The 23439-nt window shown below is 36.7% G+C and overlaps 1 protein-coding gene across 2 annotated transcripts; it reads left to right on the top strand.

Moving 5' to 3' along the window:
- Positions 1 to 1671: 1671 nt before the first annotated feature.
- On the top strand, positions 1672 to 9093 carry LOC129758331 (uncharacterized). Of its 2 annotated transcripts, none has more exons than XR_008739951.1 (2): positions 1672 to 8317; positions 8405 to 9093. XR_008739951.1 is itself a non-coding variant. In XM_055755817.1 (2 exons), the coding sequence occupies exon 2, from the start codon at positions 2925 to 2927 to the stop codon at positions 7680 to 7682; it is 4758 nt and encodes a 1585-aa protein (XP_055611792.1). In that variant the 5' UTR covers positions 1672 to 2844; positions 2907 to 2924; the 3' UTR covers positions 7683 to 9093. The 2 variants fall into 2 exon arrangements, 1 of the variants encoding a protein (XP_055611792.1); XM_055755817.1 differs by having other exon boundaries at positions 1672 to 2844; positions 2907 to 9093.
- Positions 9094 to 23439: the final 14346 nt, after the last annotated feature.

Raw genomic sequence — 23439 nt, 5'->3', positions numbered from 1 at the left:
GACATTTTTGACATTTTTGACATTTTTGACATTTTTGACATTTTTGACATTTTTGACATTTTTGACATTTTTGACATTTTTGACATTTTTGACATTTTTGACATTTTTGACATTTTTGACATTTTTGACATTTTTGACATTTTTGACATTTTTGACATTTTTGACATTTTTGACATTTTTGACATTTTTGACATTTTTGACATTTTTGACATTTTTGACATTTTTGACATTTTTGACATTTTTGACATTTTTGACATTTTTGACATTTTTGACATTTTTGACGTTTTTGACATTTTTGACATTTTTGACATTTTTGACATTTTTGACATTTTTGACGTTTTTGACATTTTTGACATTTTTAACCCTTTTAACCCTTTTGACATTTTTGACATTTTTGACATTTTTGACATTTTTGACATTTTTGACATTTTTGACATTTTTGACATTTTTGACATTTTTGACATTTTTGACATTTTTGACATTTTTGACATTTTTGACATTTTTGACATTTTTGACATTTTTGACATTTTTGACATTTTTGACATTTTTGACATTTTTGACATTTTTGACATTTTTGACATTTTTGACATTTTTGACATTTTTGACATTTTTGACATTTTTGACATTTTTGACATTTTTGACATTTTTGACATTTTTGACATTTTTGACATTTTTGACATTTTTGACATTTTTGACATTTTTGACATTTTTGACATTTTTGACATTTTTGACATTTTTGACATTTTTGACATTTTTGACATTTTTGACATTTTTGACATTTTTGACATTTTTGACATTTTTGACATTTTTGACATTTTTGACATTTTTGACATTTTTGACATTTTTTACATTATTGACATTTCTGACATTTTTGACATTTTTGACATTTCTGTCATTTTTGACATTTTTGACATTTTTTACATTTTTGACTTTTTTGACATTTTTGACATTTTTAAAATTTTGACATTTTTGAAATTTTTGACATTTTTGACATTTTTGACATTTTTGACATTTTTGACATTTTTGACATTTTTGACATTTTTGACATTTTTGACATTTTTGACATTTTTGACATTTTTGACATTTTTGACATTTTAGACATTTTAGACATTTTTGACATTTTTGACATTTTTGACATTTTTGACATTTTTGACATTTTCTACATTTTTGACATTTTTGACATTTTTGACATTTTTGACATTTTTGACATTTTTGACATTTTTGACATTTTTGACATTTTTGACATTTTTGACATTTTTGACATTTTTGACATTTTTGACATTTTTGACATTTTTGACATTTTTGACATTTTTGACATTTTTGACATTTTTGACATTTTTGACATTTTTGACATTTTTGACATTTTTGACATTTTTGACATTTTTGACATTTTTGACATTTTTGACATTTTTGACATTTTTGACATTTTTGACATTTTTGACATTTTTGACATTTTTGACATTTTTGACATTTTTGACATTTTTGACATTTTTGACATTTTTGACATTTTTGACATTTTTGACATTTTTGACATTTTTGACATTTTTGACATTTTTGACATTTTTGACATTTTTGACATTTTTGACATTTTTGACATTTTTGACATTTTTGACATTTTTGACATTTTTGACATTGTTCGATTCACAATGTGCATCGAAAAAATTATTCGCACCAAAAGTTCAACCATCTGCGTGTGATGATGAGACACCCTATCGAACCATCATCAACAGTCATCAACTCGACCGAGGTTGCAGCGGAACAATAAACGCCGGCCGGCGTGCCGGTGAGATTTGTGGCTTCACACAATAGAGCCATCGAAAAAGTGATCGATTGTGTGCTGTATGGTTTCATCACACGCGCTGGGGGAAAAAACTACTAGCCAACAGTCTTCGTTCGTTCGCAGCCGTCGATGCACATTTATCCGCACGCAAATTCCAATTCGACTTGGAACTTACTATTTTATTATAAGTGAAAATTTTATGTTAAGTTCAAATCGCTAATTTTAAGAAAAATATACTTTAAGTCCCAAATTAAACTTTAATAAAGAGTTTCTGCTTAGTTAATTGGGCTTTCGTTAGTTTATCGGTGGAAAAATAAATCGTGTATAAAGTGTGAAAACGGACTTGTTATTTCGTTCAGCGAAATAAGTTTAACGATCACAAATATCTTCAAGTGGTTCCGGATTTTGTCCACTGCCCTCCCGGGGCTTCGACATGGTCCTTCGAGCCGGATAAGACGTCGATAGGAATCCGTCTGACCGAAAAACACGTTTCTGGATCCGGAATCTATCCGTAAAATGGCTGCTGCGCCATTTTGGAACCACGTTGCTGCTTGCTGAATTTAATATATCCAAGGCATATTTTATGCCTCACATAGGTGAGTGCGGTTCCAAATACCTACGTTATCGTTATTTTTCTACCGGATCTTTATTTTGCATGAATCCTGGTTCCTATACGTGACCTGCGAACGAACTATCATCACCCGAGATTGAATATCTTCCGAGTGATATTTCCGCTCCGAGGTGGAAGATCAATTCCTGGCAATTTCTTCAACCTGGTCAATCGAAAGCGATACTACAACCAATATTGAATATCTTTCGAGTGATATTTACGCGCCGAGGTGGAAGATCAATTTCTGGCAATTTCTTCAACCTGGCCAATCGAAAGCTGATACTACTACCACGTGGTCCAATTAACAACCAAATTACAAAACGGACATTTTTGAAGACGATTTGGTGCATTTTCGAGCTCATTATCCAGAGTCGACAATTCCTCCTGGATACTTTCGGCCCTTTCTTGGTGCAGAGGCAATATTTATACAAGGCATATTTCAAGCCTTGCCCAGGTAATTAGGGTTCCATTTTCTATACGTCGATTTGCGCGGTCTACGCGGTCTTTTGATTTTAGATCCACACCGTGAACGAGATGTCGGCCGCCGAAAGAAAATTGCGGGGTCTCAAAAACCGCAAACGCAGCATCACGACTTCCTTCGCTGGGATTGTTAATTTCGTCAACGAGTTTCAACAAGAACGCGATGCAGTCGAGGTTCCAGTCAGGCTGGAAAATCTTGTTGAACTATGGAAGGAGTTCAATGCCGTTCAGCAGGAGCTCGAGATAATGGAGGATTCTGGAGACGACAAAACTTTGCAGGAGTACCTTAAGGAGCGCACGGATTTTGAGAGGAACTACTACCGGATCAAAGGTACTCTGCTTTTGTATGCTAAGCCGTCCCCTGAATTACATGACACTACTCGTCGTTCTGCGGAACCCTCCCACCAAATGAACATTAAACTACCTGATGTGAAAATCCCAATTTTCAATGGCAATTTTGATAATTGGCTAAATTTTCACGATTTATTCGTTTCGCTCATACATTCGTCAACGAGCTTATCCACAATTCAAAAATTTTATTATTTGCGCTCTTCTTTAGCTGGCGAAGCGCTAAAAATTATACAAACTATCCCTATTAGCAACGATCAATACCAAGTTGCATGGAAAATGTTAGTGGACCATTTTCAGAATCCCAGAAGATTGAAACGCACTTATGTACAATCCCTATTTGAATTCCCTTGCCTGAAACGTGAGTCTCCAGCAGAATTACACACACTTATCGAGGGTTTCGAGGCAAATGTAAAAATATTGAAACAGTTGGGCGAGGCAACTGAACATTGGGATGCTTTACTCATTCATCTTCTAAGCGTTCGGCTTGATCCGATTACTAGAAGGGACTGGGAAGAATATGCGGAAAACGAAAACATTGATCAATTCCCTAAGCTTGTCGAGTTTCTCCAACGTAGGGTAAACGTCCTGCAAACAGTTTCCACTAAGCCTTCTACATCGCAACAACCTAGTTTCCCAGCTAAGAAGCCAGCTTTTCCACGAGTTAGCAATTATGGTAGTGTACAGAATAGTGGATTTCAGCGCAATTGTTTCGTCTGCTCTGGTCAGCACAACATTTACCAATGTGCTTCATTCAACAATATGTCCGTCGATGAAAGAGAAAACGTTGTCCGCCGTAATCAATTATGTCGAAATTGTTTGCGCCGTGGGCACTTAGCCAAAACTTGTTCCTCTGAGTCTAGTTGTCGCAACTGTAATAGTCGTCATCATACCAAACTCTGTTCGCCTCAAAGGTTCGAAAATAAACCAGCTCAAAACATTAGATCAAACAAACCTAGTCCACCCATTCCGAAACCTGATAATCCAGCATCTGATTCTTCCGTTGCCCATTCTGGAGTCACTAGCTGCAGTTCGCAAGGTTCAACCTCTCGTAAAGTGCTTCTTGCTACTGCTGTCATTTTAATGGTTGATGATACCGGAAACGAATACCCCGTCCGTGCATTATTGGATTCTGGAAGCGAGTGTTGCTTCATAGCCGAGCGTGTTAGTCAGCGTATGAAGGTGCAGCGGAATAGAGTGGATGTTCCTATTGCAGGAATAGGACAGTCGTCAACAAGTGTTCGTTCAAAACTCCGCTCGACATTCAAGTCGCGGATTTCAAGCTTCAAGGCCACCGTTGATCTTTTCGTTTTGCCGAAGGTTACCGTAGACTTGCCGACTATTTCCATAGACGCTTCCGCATGGGAAATACCTACAGGAATTCAACTAGCCGACCCTGCCTTTTATGAATCAGCTAAAATCGATGTGGTGCTTGGTGCAGATGTCTTCTTTGACCTCTTCAACGTTCCTGGACGAATTTCTATGGGTGATTCTATGCCACACTTGGTTAACTCTGTATTCGGATGGATTATCTCGGGAAAGATTCCTGAAAGGAAGGTCAACGCTCCTTTAATTTGCAATGTAGCGACTACAGCTGATTTACATCGAGATATGGAACGATTTTGGCTCCTCGAAACTGATGATTCTCCTGCTTATTCGCCCGATGAAATGTTATGCGAAAAATTATTCGTCGAATCGGTTTCACGTTCACCCAGCGGTCGCTACATGGTTCGCTTACCTATGAAGCAAGACGTTTTGAAAAATTTATGCGATAATCGGAGAACTGCTTTGCATCGATTCCGTCTTCTAGAAGGTCGCCTCAAACGAAGTCCTCAACTAGCAATTCAGTATCGTGAATTCATGGACGATTATATCAACCTGGGGCACATGAAACAAATAGATGATTCCTCAATCGATCACCAACCGTCTTTCTTTCTTCCTCACCACCCAGTGGTTCGAGAACAAAGCAGCACAACAAAACTAAGAGTCGTATTCGACGCCTCATGTAAGAGCTCATCTGGAATTTCTTTAAACGAGGCCATGCTGGTCGGTCCGACCATTCAAGATGACCTTAGGTCAATTATTTTGCGATCTCGAATTCATCCCATTTTGATTGTTGCCGATGTTGCCAAAATGTTCCGGCAGATTGAAATTCATCCAAACGACACACCTCTTCAGAGAATTTTCTGGCGGTCAGATCCCGAACAAGAAGTTCAAATCTTCGAATTAAAAACCGTAACATACGGTACTGCTGCAGCACCTTTTCTCGCTACTCGAGTTTTGCAGCAGATGGCTCACGACGAGAGTAAAAATTATCCAATCGCGTCCAAGGCGACTTGTCGAGACATTTATATGGACGATCTTATTTCTGGTACAAAAACAGTCAACGAAGCAATCGAGCTTATTACGCAGTTAGAAGGCATGTTTTCCTCAGCAGGCATGGAGCTACGCAAGTATGCAAGCAATTACCCGGAAGTCCTGGAACAGCTACCTGAATCAAAAAGAGCTCTCCAGTCGACAGTAGATTTTGATAAAGATCAAACAATAAAAACGTTAGGTCTGCACTGGGAAACCAACACCGACCGTTTGAAATATGTTATTCTTGATTCACAAACTGAAATCACCTCAACGATTACAAAAAGAACAACACTTTCTTGTATCGCGAAATTATTCGACCCTCTAGGGTTACTAGGGCCCGTTGTGGTAACGGCCAAGTTTTTCATGCAAGCTCTCTGGAGTTTGAAAGAGGACGACAAACTTTGGGACTGGGATCGTGAACTCCCAGAAGATATGCAGATTTACTGGAAATCATTTGTCGCTGAGCTTACGCTTCTGAATCAGCTTAGAATCGATCGGTTCGTTATGCTCCCGAGCACTGTCGACTTCGAATTACACTTTTTCTCCGATGCGTCGGAAAATGGATACGGTTCCTGCGTTTACGTTCGGTCAACCAACTCAAAGGGCGAAATCAAAACAGCACTACTTACATCGTCTTCCAAGGTGGCACCTTTGAAGAAGCAGAGCATCGCACGTCTAGAGCTTTGTGGAGCACTCTCGTCGGCTAAGCTGTACAGCAAGGTTTCGAAGGCACTCAGGGTTCCAGCAAAGGCATTTTTCTGGGTGGACTCTACAACGGTTTTGAGCTGGTTGGCAGCAACACCTTCGTCATGGTCGACCTTTGTAGGGAACAGGGTTTCGAAAATACAAACAGCGACAGAGAAATGCGACTGGAACTTCATAGCTGGAGTTGAAAACCCGGCGGACATAATATCCAGAGGACTTCCCGCAAACAAACTACTCGACAGCAGACTATGGTGGGAGGGTCCGCATTGGCTCGTTCAGGAGAGGAGTTTCTGGCCAGGGAATGCTGCACAATTTGAGCTTACGGAAGAGGCTGCTCATGAGCGCAAAAGGAGCGCGCTAACGTCAGCTGCACTTGCACCTACATTTGTGGACACGTACATCGCCAATTTCTCCAACTATCAGCACATGTTGAGGATGACTGCTTATTGGAGGAGGTATTTCACTAATCGTCGTTTGCCGAAGGCTGAAAGGGTCGTATCTCAACCACTTACAACGGATGAAATCCTTGGAGCTGAGAATGTTTTGATTCAGCTTGTTCAGCGAAATAGTTTTCCCGAAGAATGGAAGGATTTGGAAAATCAACGACCAGTTTCGAACAAATCTCAACTTCGTTGGTTCAACCCAATTATTGCCACAGATAAAGTTCTTAGAATTGGCGGTAGGTTGGGAAAGTCGGCTCAATCGTACGCATCGCAACACCAAATAATCTTGCCTAAATCTCACGCCTTCGTCACACTTCTGGTACGATCTTATCACGAACGTTTATTGCACGCCGCAACCCAATTACTCACTAACACACTTCGTTTACGTTTCTGGATTCTCGGTGGTCGAACCACACCAAGGCTCATAGTTCACTCCTGCGTAGTTTGTTTTCGAGCCAAGCCGAAAGCCATACAGCAGCTTATGGCTGATTTGCCATCGCCACGCGTAAAACCATCAAGACCATTTTCCATCACCGGTGTAGACTTCTGGGGACCAATTTATCTCAAACCTCGTCATCGTCGTGATGCACCTATTAAGGCTTATGTTTGCGTTTTTGTGTGCTTTAGCACCAAGGCCGTCCACCTTGAGATTGTAACGAACCTTAGCACAGCAAAATTTCTCCAAGCTCTCCGTCGATTTGTTGGACGTCGAGGCTTGTGTTCTGATATTTTCTCCGATAATGGGACGAATTTCACTGGAGCTAATAATGAAATTTGTCGCCTTCTAAAAACCAAAGATTTTCGACATTCTGTTGCTCGCGAATGCTCCGATAACGGAATTCGCTGGCATTTCAACCCACCCAGAGCTTCGCACTTCGGCGGACTTTGGGAGGCTGCCATCGCATCAGCCCAGAAACATTTTGTTCGAGTTGTGGGGGGACCGAAAATTAGAATTTGACGACATGGAGACCCTGTTAGTTCAGATTGAGTGTTGCCTGAACTCGCGTCCGCTCACCGAACTCACAAACGATCCTTCGGATTTACGGCCGTTAACGCCCGGCCATTTTTTGATCGGCGAGGAACTGAAATCTGTCCCCGACGAAAATTGCCAAAACATTCCATACAACCGGTTTCCACAATGGCAGCAAATCCAGAAAATGCAGCAGGAGATATGGAGTCGCTGGAATCTGGAGTATCTACACACGCTCCAATCTCGTACCAAATGGTTCAAACCTCCGTGGAGCTGAAAAGGGACCAGCTCGTTGTGCTTATCGACGAGAATCAACCGCCAATGCGCTGGGCAATGGCACGAATCGTCGATTTACACCCTGGTTCCGATGGAGTAGTTCGAGTCGTATCACTACAGACACCCACCGGAAAAACAACCCGTTCAACATCGAAAATATGTGTTCTTCCTATTCCATCGCCGTCCGAAGAACAAAATGCATCAAAATTTTCCGAATCACAGTAAGGACTGTGACTTCAACGGTTTCCAACTAGGATCAACCACGTCAGCATCGGATTTCCGCATGGGCGGATCAATCTACGTAGCAGCTTATTTAAAATACAAGGCCCTCAAACTGTAGGGTCCAGGTGAGGACCTTTCCAATCAATTTACTCTTTTGAAACCCTCTACCGGGTCTTATATATTCTTTTCATATCGACGAAAATCCGCCGGAGATGACATCGAGACGAAAACTGGGTTCAACGCTTCGCTGGTACCATCATCGTCAACGTAGTCAACTCTCCCGGGGACAGCATCATCCAACAACTACTTATGGTCAACGATTCAACGTTCCAGAAATAGTTATTTCTGCGAGGGGCAGGATGTTCGATTCACAATGTGCATCGAAAAAATTATTCGCACCAAAAGTTCAACCATCTGCGTGTGATGATGAGACACCCTATCGAACCATCATCAACAGTCATCAACTCGACCGAGGTTGCAGCGGAACAATAAACGCCGGCCGGCGTGCCGGTGAGATTTGTGGCTTCACACAATAGAGCCATCGAAAAAGTGATCGATTGTGTGCTGTATGGTTTCATCACACGCGCTGGGGGAAAAAACTACTAGCCAACAGTCTTCGTTCGTTCGCAGCCGTCGATGCACATTTATCCGCACGCAAATTCCAATTCGACTTGGAACTTACTATTTTATTATAAGTGAAAATTTTATGTTAAGTTCAAATCGCTAATTTTAAGAAAAATATACTTTAAGTCCCAAATTAAACTTTAATAAAGAGTTTCTGCTTAGTTAATTGGGCTTTCGTTAGTTTATCGGTGGAAAAATAAATCGTGTATAAAGTGTGAAAACGGACTTGTTATTTCGTTCAGCGAAATAAGTTTAACGATCACAAATATCTTCAAGTGGTTCCGGATTTTGTCCACTGCCCTCCCGGGGCTTCGACAGACATTTTTGACATTTTTGACATTTTTGACATTTTTGACATTTTTGGCATTTTTGACATTTTTGACATTTTTGACATTTTTGACATTTTTGACATTTTTGACATTTTTGACATTTTTGACATTTTTGACATTTTTGACATTTTTGACATTTTTGACATTTTTGACATTTTTGACATTTTTGACATTTTTGACATTTTTGACATTTTTGACATTTTTGACATTTTTGACATTTTTGACATTTTTGACATTTTTGACATTTTTGACATTTTTGACATTTTTGACATTTTTGACATTTTTGACATTTTTGACATTTTTGACATTTTTGACATTTTTGACATTTTTGACATTTTTGACATTTTTGACATTTTTGACATTTTTGACATTTTTGACTTTTTTACATTTTTGACTTTTTTACATTTTTGACATTTTTGACATTTTTGACATTTTTGACATTTTTGACATTTTTGACATTTTTGACATTTTTGACATTTTTTGACCTTTTTGTCATCTTTGACATTTTTGCCATTAAGCAAATTAAGCAGCAGATTAAGGTTCAAATAAGCTGTATAGAATTCGTTCTTTAGGAAGTTGAGCTTTTTTCTATTGATTGAGGGGCATCCTTATATATAATCTTTCTTGATCCCGCATTGAATTCTTTTTTTTTCCATTGCCACTTTTTTATGATTGCTTCTTGAATACTCAGATTAGAAAAACTCTTTCATGCGATCTAGATTGTCGGTTTGACACTTCCCACTGAAAATTGTTCTATCTCTTTTGTATTTTAATCATTTGTGTAGAGCTTATTGTTTTGAAAAACTCGTTTTGAAGCTCAAATATGATTTTCAGGCGATATAAATCCACAATAAATTATTTCTAATTTATTTTTTATGAAGAAGAAAGAATTCGAAAAAACGCATACAATGGAATTCAAACCCATAGCAAAATGTTTGGTTTTGATTACGAAGTTAAAAAAGACTAGTTTTTCAACCGATAAAACAGTGTCGAAAAATTTATATTTTGATACAGTTTTTTTAAAAAGGGTAGAAAGTGCTACTTCTCGACACTGTTTTGATTCGTTTGTTTATTGTTTATTTAAGAAACGAAAGAAGAACGGCAAATCGTTATTTCTGATCAAACAAATTTTATGGGCAAAAAACTGTATGTGCTACTTGTTGCAAAACTTGTTATTTTTGTCACTTGTCGTAATCATCCAACTTGTCAAGTCTCGTCGAATAAATTTACGTATCGTGCTGGAAAAATCTTTTTTTTTACAACTTGTTGCATAAATATCTATTGTGACTAATTAGCTGAAAAAAAGCTACAAATTGTATTTATCGAGAATTTTTTTCAAATTTTTTATCATCATGAGCAAAAAAAAAGTCTAAAATAGAGATGTAAAAACCACACGTTTTAATCAATCAACCTTAAAAATAGTTTCAGTCACGGTAGAAAAATTTGGAAAGTTTGTGTATACACAGCAAAAATTATTTTCTGTAAAATTATGCAAATGTCCTGTAACAAAAAGGAGCAGGACATTTACCGTAATTTTACAGGTCGAAAAACAAATTACATGACAATTAATTTTCAGTGTACAAATTTTTTACAGGACATTTGCTGTAATAATAAATGAATCTTCGTTAACTTTCAAGGAAAACAATTTAAAACTACAGGTTTTGTTAATTACAGGTTGATTTATTTAAAGGTTGCAGTTTCAGCGATACGTAATAGTCAAAAAAATTTTCGGTGTACCCATAAGTGCAACCTCACTTATTTAGGCACTGCACGAGTTTTTTGTGCCATCCTTTATTGCTAAGAAAGTTTTTTCTCGATTTCATTCTTCGACTTTGAATAAAGTTTAAATTAAATACAATGATTGTCCCATGAAAGAAATAAAAGAGGGTCGAAAATAGGTCGTTTTTATATAAATGATGCAATTTTGTTTCCGGATATCTTAGCCGTATGTGATAACATTTGGAAATTGTTTGATTGCATGCCTATAGCTCTTTCGGAATTATTTCACAAAGTTATGCAGCAAATATATTTTTCGACAAATATTTTAAAAATCGTGTATTAAAAAAAATAACAATTGCTAAAAAACCTTCACGAGCTTTAATTATTGCTTGGGTCAGCACTATGACACCAGAAATGAGTCCCATAAATCTTAAGTCACTTTCGACGTTCGCGATTCCTTCAAACACCATCGGAATGACTAAATCTAGAACATTGAGCCAAAACTAAATCACCGACCGGACCGATAGCCCGTTAGTTAGAAACAGTTCGGTGGGCCAAAATTTTACATTACAGATTTGTTCCTGCTTCCAGATTCTGGTGGGGTTCGAAAAACGCCATCAACTACCCGGGAGAAACCGTTTAAATCTGAACGGTCCATTAAATTCTAGATGACGTGCATTCGGAAGGGCTCGAAATGATTCGCACTTTGCTCCAGCCGAGAAACTCTTCCAACACATTTGTTGGGAACGAAAACGAGTGCAGTTAAATATAATTGGCGTATGATTGGGGAATGAGAAGGGCGGTTTGGGTGTTGCTATTTGTGAAGAGCTGGAGCTAACCAGACCAGACGCTGCCTTTCATGGGATCATCATTTGAGTTTTGTTGTGCTTTGAAAAGTTGGAGCATCCGGATCCGGTAATGATTTCGATTGTTTGTTTCGAATCCGACGCTCTTGGTGGTGATTACGAAGTTGATGGTGATGTTCCCTTCGAAGGTAATTTAGCAATGTTCTCCACACATTGCTCTTGCCCATTGTCGATTGCTTTTAATGTGTGTGTTCTCGACGTAATAGAGAGGCGCTCATTCCGATTGCCACTTCTGATTGACTGCGTAAATTGTTTAATTAAACACGATACAGTTGACAGGACTGGCAAATTGGACGCTCTGGTGTTATTTCTGGGAAGAGGGTCTTCATTCCGGCAGTTTATTGGACGAAGTGCTATTGCTTATATGGTTTTTTGTTGTAATTCAAATTACTCTGAAGGACTCCTTGCTTGGAATCAATTTAAAACAAAATTTCTTTAGGGAAAAAAGATCAAAAGGTTTTTTTTTTAAATTCTTTTGAACTCTATTCCTTCCGTTGTTTAGCTGGATGAATGCGAAACTGTTCCGTTAATGTGCTGGAGACTCCGGCTCTTTTCCGGCATAATCCATTTCGGCATGTCACCAATAAATCACTGGCCAGGGCCGCCGACGCCACTGGCTGCCACCGATTAGGAACATAGTGTAGACAAAACGAAACCCATCTCCAGCAAAAATCTATACCAAATTTTCTATCCCACAGAAAAAGACCGCGACGCGCAGCCATTAAAATATGCTCAATTCAGATGATATTCGCTGGGATTTCCTGTTGTCGGGTTAACTACATTGAAAAGAGATCGCTCACACGACGCCCGCGAATTGAGTCATTTTGAGGGAAGTGACTTTGGAGTAGTCTGGCCCGCATTTCCCAGAACCAGCAGAGGGACCTGCATTGAGTGTTTGAAAGAAATAAAATATAATAAATGTATACGTGGCCAAAATCATTCCAAGTGGCAGCGCCAAGCGCGGTGATTTATGTGAATATGGCAAGAGTTATTAGGCGAATTTTTGGAAGGTGATAAATCCTTTTCGGATGACCACCATTAGAGTTTTTAGGAGAAAAAGACCAGTACTGGGTGCACCTTGGGGCCACGAAGAAATGGAGTGGAACTTGAGGCTTGTGATTTCATAAAAACGCGAATGATTTAGTGGCCGCGAGATTAAAAGTATCAAATCAGGTATGAGAATAATGGCATTGCCGGTAGGAAGTTCATCGAATGCTTTAAATTATTATCAATAGCCTGATGATATTTTTAGTCATGACTCATGAGTTTCAAGGAAATAATCTCAAGAGCCCATTTTTTAATTTATAAAATAAATGTTTTACAATTTGAAATTGTTTGATATTATCATAAAAATGAGATTGATTGAAAATGTCAAAAATATTGAAAAAGTGCAGTGCTTAAGTTATCATAATTAGGTTTTTATAGAAATACAAAAGCTGTATATTAATAATTCAATTTAAATAAAACGAGCTTGAGATATTTTCAGACAGACAGACAGACAGACAGACAGACAGACAGACAGACAGACAGACAGACAGACAGACAGACAGACAGACAGACAGACAGACAGACAGACAGACAGACAGACAGACAGACAGACAGACAGACAGACAGACAGACAGACAGACAGACAGACAGACAGACAGACAGACAGACAGACAGACAGACAGACAGACAGACAGACAGACAGACAGACAGACAGACAGACAGACAGACAGACAGACAGACAGACAGACAGACAGACAGACAGACAGACAGACAGACAGACAGACAGACAGACAGACAGACAGACAGACAGACAGACAGACAGACAGACAGACAGACAGACAGACAGACAGACAGACAGAACAGACAGACAGACAGACAGACAGACAGACAGACAGACAGACAGACAGACAGACAGACAGACAGACAGACAGACAGACAGACAGACAGACAGACAGACAGACAGACAGACAGACAGACAGACAGACAGACAGACAGACAGACAGACAGACAGACAGACAGACAGACAGACAGACAGACAGACAGACAGACAGACAGACAGACAGACAGACAGACAGACAGACAGACAGACAGACAGACAGACAGACAGACAGACAGACAGACAGACAGACAGACAGACAGACAGACAGACAGACAGACAGACAGACAGACAGACAGACAGACAGACAGACAGACAGACAGACAGACAGACAGACAGACAGACAGACAGACAGACAGACAGACAGACAGACAGACAGACAGACAGACAGACAGACAGACAGACAGACAGACAGACAGACAGACAGACAGACAGACAGACAGACAGACAGACAGACAGACAGACAGACAGACAGACAGACAGACAGACAGACAGACAGACAGACAGACAGACAGACAGACAGACAGACAGACAGACAGACAGACAGACAGACAGACAGACAGACAGACAGACAGACAGACAGACAGACAGACAGACAGACAGACAGACAGACAGACAGACAGACAGACAGACAGACAGACAGACAGACAGACAGACAGACAGACAGACAGACAGACAGACAGACAGACAGACAGACAGACAGACAGACAGACAGACAGACAGACAGACAGACAGACAGACAGACAGACAGACAGACAGACAGACAGACAGAATTCATTCAATTCATATTCTCCTAGGCGTCCCAAAAAAAATTAGAATTCGTCACCTCCTTCGACCGGAAATGGAAAACTAGTAATGCCCGTCATCGAAATTTGTTTTCCCATACATTATCTCCCACACACTTGGGGCCTTTCGTGGAGCAAAGTCGGTTCTCTGGCTTTCATCTCCGACTGCCAATCATGTCATGATGGTGTCCCTTGGTGTTAAATTTGAAGTTTAATCTCTGACAGAGCTGCACCGGTTTTTCCCCCTTTTGTATTTGGATCGATGACATTCTGCCGGTCGAGATTGACTTTTTTTTTGTCAATACTCCCTGGCTCCCCCTAACTATTTTGGGATCGGGAAAACAAGCATGGATCAAGATCATTAGCTATCGTTGACAACGCTGTCCTGTGAACCTTGGAAAAACTCGAAGCGAGCGGAACCACGTGTCACGTTGTATCAAAGGTTTTTTTCTCTATCTCAAGTATGTCTTGCTCTCTACTTCTTACACGTTTGAGATGATTTAGAAAATAGTTTCACACTTCGAACTTTGACACGGGAGATGTTTTTTGATAAGGTTTGTTTGTTTTAAGTGAAAAAAAAACGTCGCTTAAACTAGTATTTTTGTGGAACATCAATTTATAAAAAATATGAACTGTTATCAAAATTTACCGTTACTAAAAATAAAGATTTCTCATGAATTCATAGAAGGAAAAACGAAAATAAATAGAACACAATGTAGACACGCCGCATTGCCGCCTCTTGCTGAAATGTGAGTTGTCGAACATGTGTTCGAACAAGAAATCCGATTTTTTATACATCCAACTAATGTGCGTCACTTCTAAGTTAACGGTGCAGTTTTTCATCTGACTCGAGAACCATTCTTAGTGCCCAGCTCAAATTGTTCAGCGATGCAACGCCTATAACGCGGGTCGACTAAAATAAAACCATAGAAACCGTCAATTAAAATGTGAAATGGCTGTTTTTCACCGTGATTGAGAAAAATGTGTGGCATGTGGATAAACAAAATCGGCATCACGAATCGGAATGTCAACCGGTGATGGATGGGAAAGGGCCAACGATGAGACGGTGTCTTTAAAGGTTTTTTTTTCTCTTCTGTCGAATAATTTTTAGCCCCGTGGCCTCCCAAAATCAACCATTCTAAAATGAATGCAATAATGTTGTGAGCATCGGTGACTTTTGTTTTTCTACCAGAACGAAAATATTGACATTTTCGGTTGAGTGATGAGGCAGCATGGCTTTCATAATATTTGTAGGTACACCTACGACATGGTTAGGTGTAATTATGTTGGAGCTGTATAGTAATGTGACATTTTGAGTGATAAATTCCACAAATCAAAATATCAAGTCCGAAAGTTTATTTGCCTTCGATTTGGAATCACTCACGTATTAGAAAAATTCGAGTGGGATGTTTTCCTTTTTTCAATTAAATTAAATGAGCGAAGGTGTTTAAAAGAAGTCTTTACAACTGACTTTATTTAAAAATGTCAAAAAACTCTGCTTGAATTACTAGCTACTTCCAAATAGACGAAAAGGGCATTTAAAGACTATCACAATGCAAAAAAAACTTGATAGGAATAAGTTTAAAGCAACCAAATGCCACAAAGTACACTTTTTCAATTCCTCTTCGATTTGTTTGAAGCGAGATGCATAACTGAAAATACAGTGATGCCAATTTTTTCCTGGACCGAAAGAAAAGCTATTCTCGGTTAATTTCCACCAAAAATTTAAATATATCATCGGTGACCCCCCACAAATTAATTGGCTTTTGAAATATTTTAAAATACATATTTGAGGTTTTTTTTTTTATTTCAGAGGTGCAAAATCTATTCCTGTTTCACTTTTTCTATTATTCAATTGAACTGGTTTACTGAACAATCTCATCAAAAGCTATGAAAATTTTTCAAAATAGTATTAAACTACAGAAAGTACACAACACAAACAAAGAAAATTTATTAAAAAAATATCTCCTTTTAAAAAAAATTCCAAATCGGCTGGCAAAACCTGTAACTAGTCTGGGATGGTACAGTCTGATCATCTGAAATTGAAAGAATTATCTTGAATGAATCCATATATGCCCCCATCTGAATCCATTATCTATAGATTTTCTGATTCTGAAAACTTTAAAGGGAGTTTTAATAAGCAAACTTTATAATTAAGAAAATCACTGAAAACTTGGAACCGATTTATTTTCATGTAATAACGCTTATCGTGACGAGATCTGTTGTTCAAATAGAAGTCATTGTATAGGCTGTGGAAAATTTTAGAAAAACAATATTCTAAAGAACGCTACTCGTAGAAATTATTTTTTTTTTATTATTAGAAACAAGTTTTTATTCTTCTCTTGAGTCAAATGATTCAAAGTTCCATTCACACTTCAGACGCAAGTCTTTGCAAGGAAACTGTTTGATCTAGCTTAAATTTAGCATTTGTCACCTTTTTTTGAGCAAATTATCATAAGCATTGAGTGTTTTGTTACACATTTTATTTTTTTGATACTATTTCTTTACTGAGCTGTACACTGTGATTCTTCAATTTTCTTCAAAGAGATAATATTAATGTTAAGGTTAAATAATGTTTGCTTCTACAGTTTTCAAGTCATTTTAATTAATAATTGATTTAATTCCTTGTTTAACATTTGAGTTTAAAAGTTAAAAGGAAGGAAATTTTTATAATTATTGGATCCAGTCCACTGCTGTCAATGTGTTTCTTTCATTTTTTCGATCTGAAATAAGTTCATATAAACTGTACTGTTGATCTTTTGCCACAGTGAATTGCAAATAAACAATAGCAAACTCGCCTGAAGCTCGAGATTCATAATGTTTTGTTCTTCTTAAAATTATTTAAGTTATTCTTCTGTACACTGCGGTTTATCATTTTTATATAAAGGAACATTATAGAAGTATTATTGCTATGATATAGAAATCATAACTTCTACAAGTTTATACCTGCAGATTTTAATAAGAAACTCTTGAATTTTGTTTTAGTTTAATGATCATAGGGATTGATAGAAATAAAAATTGAAATGCATTAATCAAGCCTAAAAACGTCGATTAAATTGGAATTTCTCCTTGAAACAGGACCGGATTAAGCCATCGGGGGGCCTGGAGCATTTTTTTTCGGGATTTTTTTTCAAATACTACCCACAAAATACAAAAGCTTAAAAACGTGTTTAAAAACTGGAGAGGAGTTCAGTAAATTATCTTCAAATAGCCATGTTGTCAACGTATGAAATAGTTTCTTCAAATTAAAAATGTTAATCAATCACGTGCAAACACTGCGGAAGATTTTAGAAATTTCTTAGAAATGCTGAAAAAAAATTTAGCTCAAAATGCTGAATTTAAATCTTATTTTTTTTTAAACTTGTATCACCTACTAAAATTCTCTTGTTTAAAAAAATGATCGGATAGATATTTTAAATGATTTTCATATAATCATTGATCGTTTGGTTCGTGCTAATTCATAGAATAACATAGAAAATAAAAAATCTAATCATCTAAAAAAAATAAACAAAATCAATAAATCCATATTCCTTGGACATACAGATATAAGAGTTTAAGAAATCAAAATTTTAAATCATGTTATATTTAGAACCTAAATTCAGTGTCCCAAATCTAAATCATAATTACAAATCAAGTTTTAAGAAACAAAATATGAATAAAATTTAAAAAAAAAAAAGAGATACAAAGTAACAATGAGAGCAAAAGCAGAAACTGCACCAGATGTGAATTTCAATTTAATGTCTTTGAAACACAAAAAAAAAATCTTTTCATGAGATGTTTTTGAATATGATTCTCATCAGATATTTTTTTTATCAAATTGTTATTCTAAATGTGATGAAAGTTTCATTCGATGCCCTCAAAGCCAAAGGGGTATTAGTTGAAAAAAATGATCGGTTGAGAAAAAATTGAGAATAAAGATTAAATGTTTAAAACACAAAATCAGTTATCATTGAAAAAAATCAGATACGGAATCCAAATGAGTTTAGTACTCTAAACTAAGGTTGCCATATTGCCCGGTTTTATCTGGGTTTGCCCGGATATTCAACACAAAATTCGACAAAAGTTCGGTCCGGGCCGATTGTCTGGATTTCATTGAAAAAAGCCTGGATTTTGTTCGGATTTCTTCACATTATTTGCCAAAACAAACAGAGAAAATCAAATTGTGTTATGTTGTTCTCAAAACGAAATTTTTTGAGCAAGTTTTATGGAATTAATAATGAAAATTTTTTTTTGAAAGCTTAAAATAAGGTTTAGAAATTGCTGATGAAAAAAACATCAAGTTTTTTGTTCTCGATTTGTGTTGAGTATTTCCTGGGATTTGATCAGTTTTGTCCCAGGATTTTTGGTCGACATTTTGGTATCAAATACCTGGATTTTGCCCGGTTTTTAGCTAAAATAGCCTGGATGTGTTTGGCCCGGATACGTGCTGAATAAATTCTTGCAGCCTTACTCAAAACAAAGATCCTGAATTTTCAAAATTCAGAAAAATGATGAAACTGAACTTCAGTAACTGAAGAAACAACACAAGACTTGAAAATCCCAATGAATTGAATCTGGAAAAAGATCATAGAAATATTCATGTTGAGAATATCACTCAATCGTTTTCATGATAATTTGAGAATGATCATTTGGAAAATGATCTGCTGAATTCAGGATTCACTTCAGTAGATGAAAAAAATTTGGTTAAATCAGTTGAAAATGTTCCCGTCCAAATTTCAAGTCTAAAACAGAAATTGGTATGGAAATTCAATACAGAAACCTTGTACTGTCGATTGATCCAATTTAAGCAACTACAGTTTTTTTTTAAAGATTTAACTTTCATAAATAGGGAGGAAAAAGGGTTAAGAATATATAAACCAATGAAAATTTCAAAAATAATAATTGAAAGGTGAAAAGTTATTATAATACGCGGTAATATCTCGGATACTGCCCGGGTTAAAGAATATCGTAACTGATATGCTTCGATAAAAAAAATTAAAATTTGAGGTGTTGTTTGGTTTTGTCCAGAAGATTTTGATATTCTCGCAAAATGTGGGAAAGCTCCTTCACTGCTTACTCTAGGGGGCCCCTTAACTTTTTAAGACAAAAACTTATCTAGATATTTTTTCACGTGGGCCCTTAAGATTTTATATTACAAGTTTTCATTCCGATTTTCAAGTTTTGATTTCTTTTCATGGATTTTTAGTAGTATGAATAAAGTTATGTTTAAACTTTTTTTCCCTCGGGGGGCCACCCTAAGCCGGGGGGTGAGGGGGCGGGGCAATTCCCCTTTTGCCCCCCCCCCCCCCTTTAATCCGGCCTTGCCTTAATAAAAAAATTCATCAGTACTTCAATTCTCGCGCAAAAATTAAGTTCAAATGATTGAAAGAAAAATTACATACCTTCAAAATAGAAAAAAAATTTATGTAGCCAAAGATATGCAGATTAAAGTGCAAGTATTTTTGCTTCTAACAAAATGTTTTATTTTGATTTTTTTAAACGTTCTTGTTAAGATTTACTTGAATTTAATCTTCAGTAAACAAAATTCAAAACTGCCGTATATTATATGCGAGTGATATTATCAAAATATTTGAAAGTTTTCTAAAGTGCGTATCCATAAGCATCTTAACACATGGCGGACCAAATACGGGAACACTCGTTTATTCGCTTGGCTTGAGTGTAATTTTCAAAAGCTTTGAAGGGAAATACAAGAAGCATAATTCAAATGTTATAAATTGAACAACGAAACTATATTTGACAAAGTTGAACATAACACTTTTGTAAACTCAAAGATATTTGTAGAATTTGATTCATCTGTTTCTGGGATATAGACTACCAAATTTCGGTATTTGCCGGCTTAGATTTATTCGCCGTCCTTAATATTTTGCACAAGCTAATATTGTTGAATTATTAAAAAAAACAGGTTTGAAAACGAAATATTTCGTTGACAATCAAAGGATGTTGGACTGTTGTTATTCATCTAAATGAAATTTTTTTAATCAGTATAAGCTTTCAAAGCTTTACTTATATGAATATTAATTCATGTGATATTTGGACGACACCAATTATAACGAGGATTTACCAAATAATTAAGTTCAATTAACAATTCATTTAAAAATACCGGTTTTGTTTAACTTTTCAAGCGTTGTTATCTTTTATTTGTTCCAGAATAATAACAATTTGATTAAAATTTAAAAAAAAACTTTTAAAGAAATACCTTACTTTTCCATTTCACTGAAAAAAATTACAGATGAAAATTAAAAAAAAATCCTTAAAACAACAAGTGTAGGTTAACTCACAGACCAAATATTTTGATTTTGCCTGAAAATGTCTCAGAAAAGGCTACACATACCCCGTTCGTATTTGGCACCAATTGATTTTGGCAACATTGGATGTTTCCAACATCCGATTTTGGCACATGTGCCAAAATTGAACGGTATTTTAAAACGACATAATCATGTAGTTTTCGCCATGACAGGACAAATTTAATTTGGATAAACACCTTAAGTACGTTTTTACGTTTTAAAATATTGTAATAATACAACTCCAAAAAAAAAAATTAAAAATATTTATAAAGCACCGTAATCCAGTGCAAGATTGATCAATTATTTCAATATTTTTCGATTATTTTTCCGTTAAGGGGGATGTGACATGATTCATATTTTTTAAACCAGTTTTGGACTCCTATGAACATAAAATATGGTTGCAAAAATTTATTAGACTACTTTATATTTGATTTAAAAATCGATTTAGTCTTTGTATAGAATCTCATGCTTTGGGGTAACATTGATCGGTCTCTATTTGGGCGGTTTAAACGAGTTTTCTTGATCAAAAAGGATACATCTTCATTATGTTTACAAATTCTAGTTTATCAATTGCTAAGGCAGTACAGAAAAAATGAAATAAGGCAGAAATAAGGCAGTACAGATTGCTATAAAATTAAACATAAAACTCTACAATAGTAAACTCAACACTTTCGGGTCTTAAAGACACTTAAATTTGTGACGTTTAGTCCAGTGAATTCTGTGATATACAATGCTGAATTTCAGTGGTTCTTGGTTTAGATTTTTTCGCGGTCCAAAAATCAACATCGCGGTCCTTGACGTGTTAAGACCGAACAACAATGAAAATCGAAAGATGGACAATGATTCTGCATAAATCAAGGGGCTAATTTTTTTTAACATTTTAATCAAAATTTTAACTACAAAATCGAATGAAATTTTGCTTTCGATCAAATCGCTTGGCCCTTGATTTATTCCCCTTTCATTTTTTCCTTCAAACTTTACCATTTTTTAGGATTTTGTCCTAGACTGGCTTAATCTTGGAAAATGTCCCTATTTTTTAAATATCAAAAATTTACCTCAGAATAGAACCCTCACATAAATCAACTTTTTTGCTTCTAAACGCTTTGTTCAGGGAGGGTGTTTGTTTGCGAGTCTTCGAAAAAATAGATATTTTAAGATTTTAAAATTACATTTTGAGTATCATTTGAATTTCCAAAAACAAACCAAATACCTCCCAATTTGAAACTCAACTTATAAGTTTTTAACATAGAAAAAAAGTTTTGTGATATTCTAAGTTAGACTAAGTTATTGCTGATTATGCAGAAAATTTTTACGTTGATCAAAGTTACTCCGGTTTATTGTGCTTAAATTCAACGAGCTGCTTTATTAATTAATTTTAATCCATTCCAATCTAGGGATAAAAAACGCCTGCATATAAATCTGAAAAGCCTTCATCAAAAAGTCTTCATAGGAATCACTCAAATAAGTTGCACATGTCGCTCAGTTTCTCAGATGCAAATACCTAATACAGGCAAGGTGCATTTTCTCGACAACCGCATAATACATTCTCGGGCAGCAACTCTTTGAAGCGAGAAATAAGACGGATTAACAATTAAAGAATGGGTTTTCTATTTGTGGTTGATAGTTTTCAACAATGAACTGAAAATCAGGAATCAATAATCAAAGTATTCCAAAACTTTTTTTCAGAGCAGAGTATTTTTTTGTATTTTACACTGTGGACTAAATACTAGGAACGTTTGAGAGAAGGGTTCTTGAAATATCTTGACGCCCTTTTGAAAACTCACTCTTTATTCGGTATCATCTGAAGCTATCGCAAAGAAATCCAACCCTATAATTTACAATAAAAAAAACGGACATATTTCCGTCATCCTTTTCCCGAAACGGTCGGAAGCAAATGATGAAAAGACATCACTTGAACCGATCTGGGCTTGGGATTTTTTCCTTTTATTTCCCTTTACATTCTACGTTACATTTTTGAGTTGCCGGATCATAGTCTCATAATCATCGTCATCCTTTTGCCGTTTGGGAAGCTTTCGGAAAAGATTCAGATCAGAGATCATGCGAAGAGTTCAGTGCGGTGCGTCATCTGTTCGGTTTGATTTTTAATTTTCCCCTTTTTCATCCGGACATGTTACGGGGTGACGAGGACGGCAATTCCTCCTACCTAATTCGGTTAATTATTTTTTGGATCAGGAGTTGATCTCAGGGATTCAGCCAGGCGATAATTCTGGTTCTTGTAGGTCTAATTCTATGCCACAACACTGTCCTGGAACACTGGTGTAGATGACGAAGATTGATCCTTACCTTGATAAACGATCATCCCAAGGCGCTCTCGCTCGCTTATTATCCTAACCATTCTCGATTCTTTTTCGGCGTTTCAAGTGGTTTTCTTGCCCTGATCCCTAGACTGCTGTCTCTATTCTGCTGTCACTCCGATGGGAAAAAGGATAACTGTGCTTGAACCGAGGAGGGATGGGATTTTCCTTCATTCTCTGCCAGCCAGTCAGTCATCCAGTATTATTGTTGATGGGATTGTGTCACCAAAAACGTCGAACCATTGGGCAAATGCGCGAAAGGTTTCGAGACTCGTTTGTCGGTTCAAAAACTTTCAATTAGCTAATAATGGACCGTGTTTTAAACTTTTTTTTTCTCTATTTTTCTTTCTGTTTCCTTTTTAAAGCGACCAGTCAGCCGTGTATTTCGAATGACAGTAATAATAGAGGCAAACGGTGAATATTTTCATAGGATATGTGTGGAGAACAACGGGATCAAGATA

The sequence above is a fragment of the Uranotaenia lowii genome, chromosome 3 (genome assembly GCF_029784155.1).
Source record: "Uranotaenia lowii strain MFRU-FL chromosome 3, ASM2978415v1, whole genome shotgun sequence".
In the NCBI taxonomy this organism is placed as follows: domain Eukaryota; kingdom Metazoa; phylum Arthropoda; class Insecta; order Diptera; family Culicidae; genus Uranotaenia; species Uranotaenia lowii.
Note: the sequence above shows the minus strand (reverse complement) of the source record. Positions and strands in the feature narration are given on the sequence as shown.

Excerpts from the sequence above, each read along its gene's own strand:
- LOC129758331 (XM_055755817.1), top strand. The coding sequence starts at position 2,925 with ATGTCGGCCGCCGAAAGAAAATTGCGGGGTCTCAAAAACCGCAAACGC.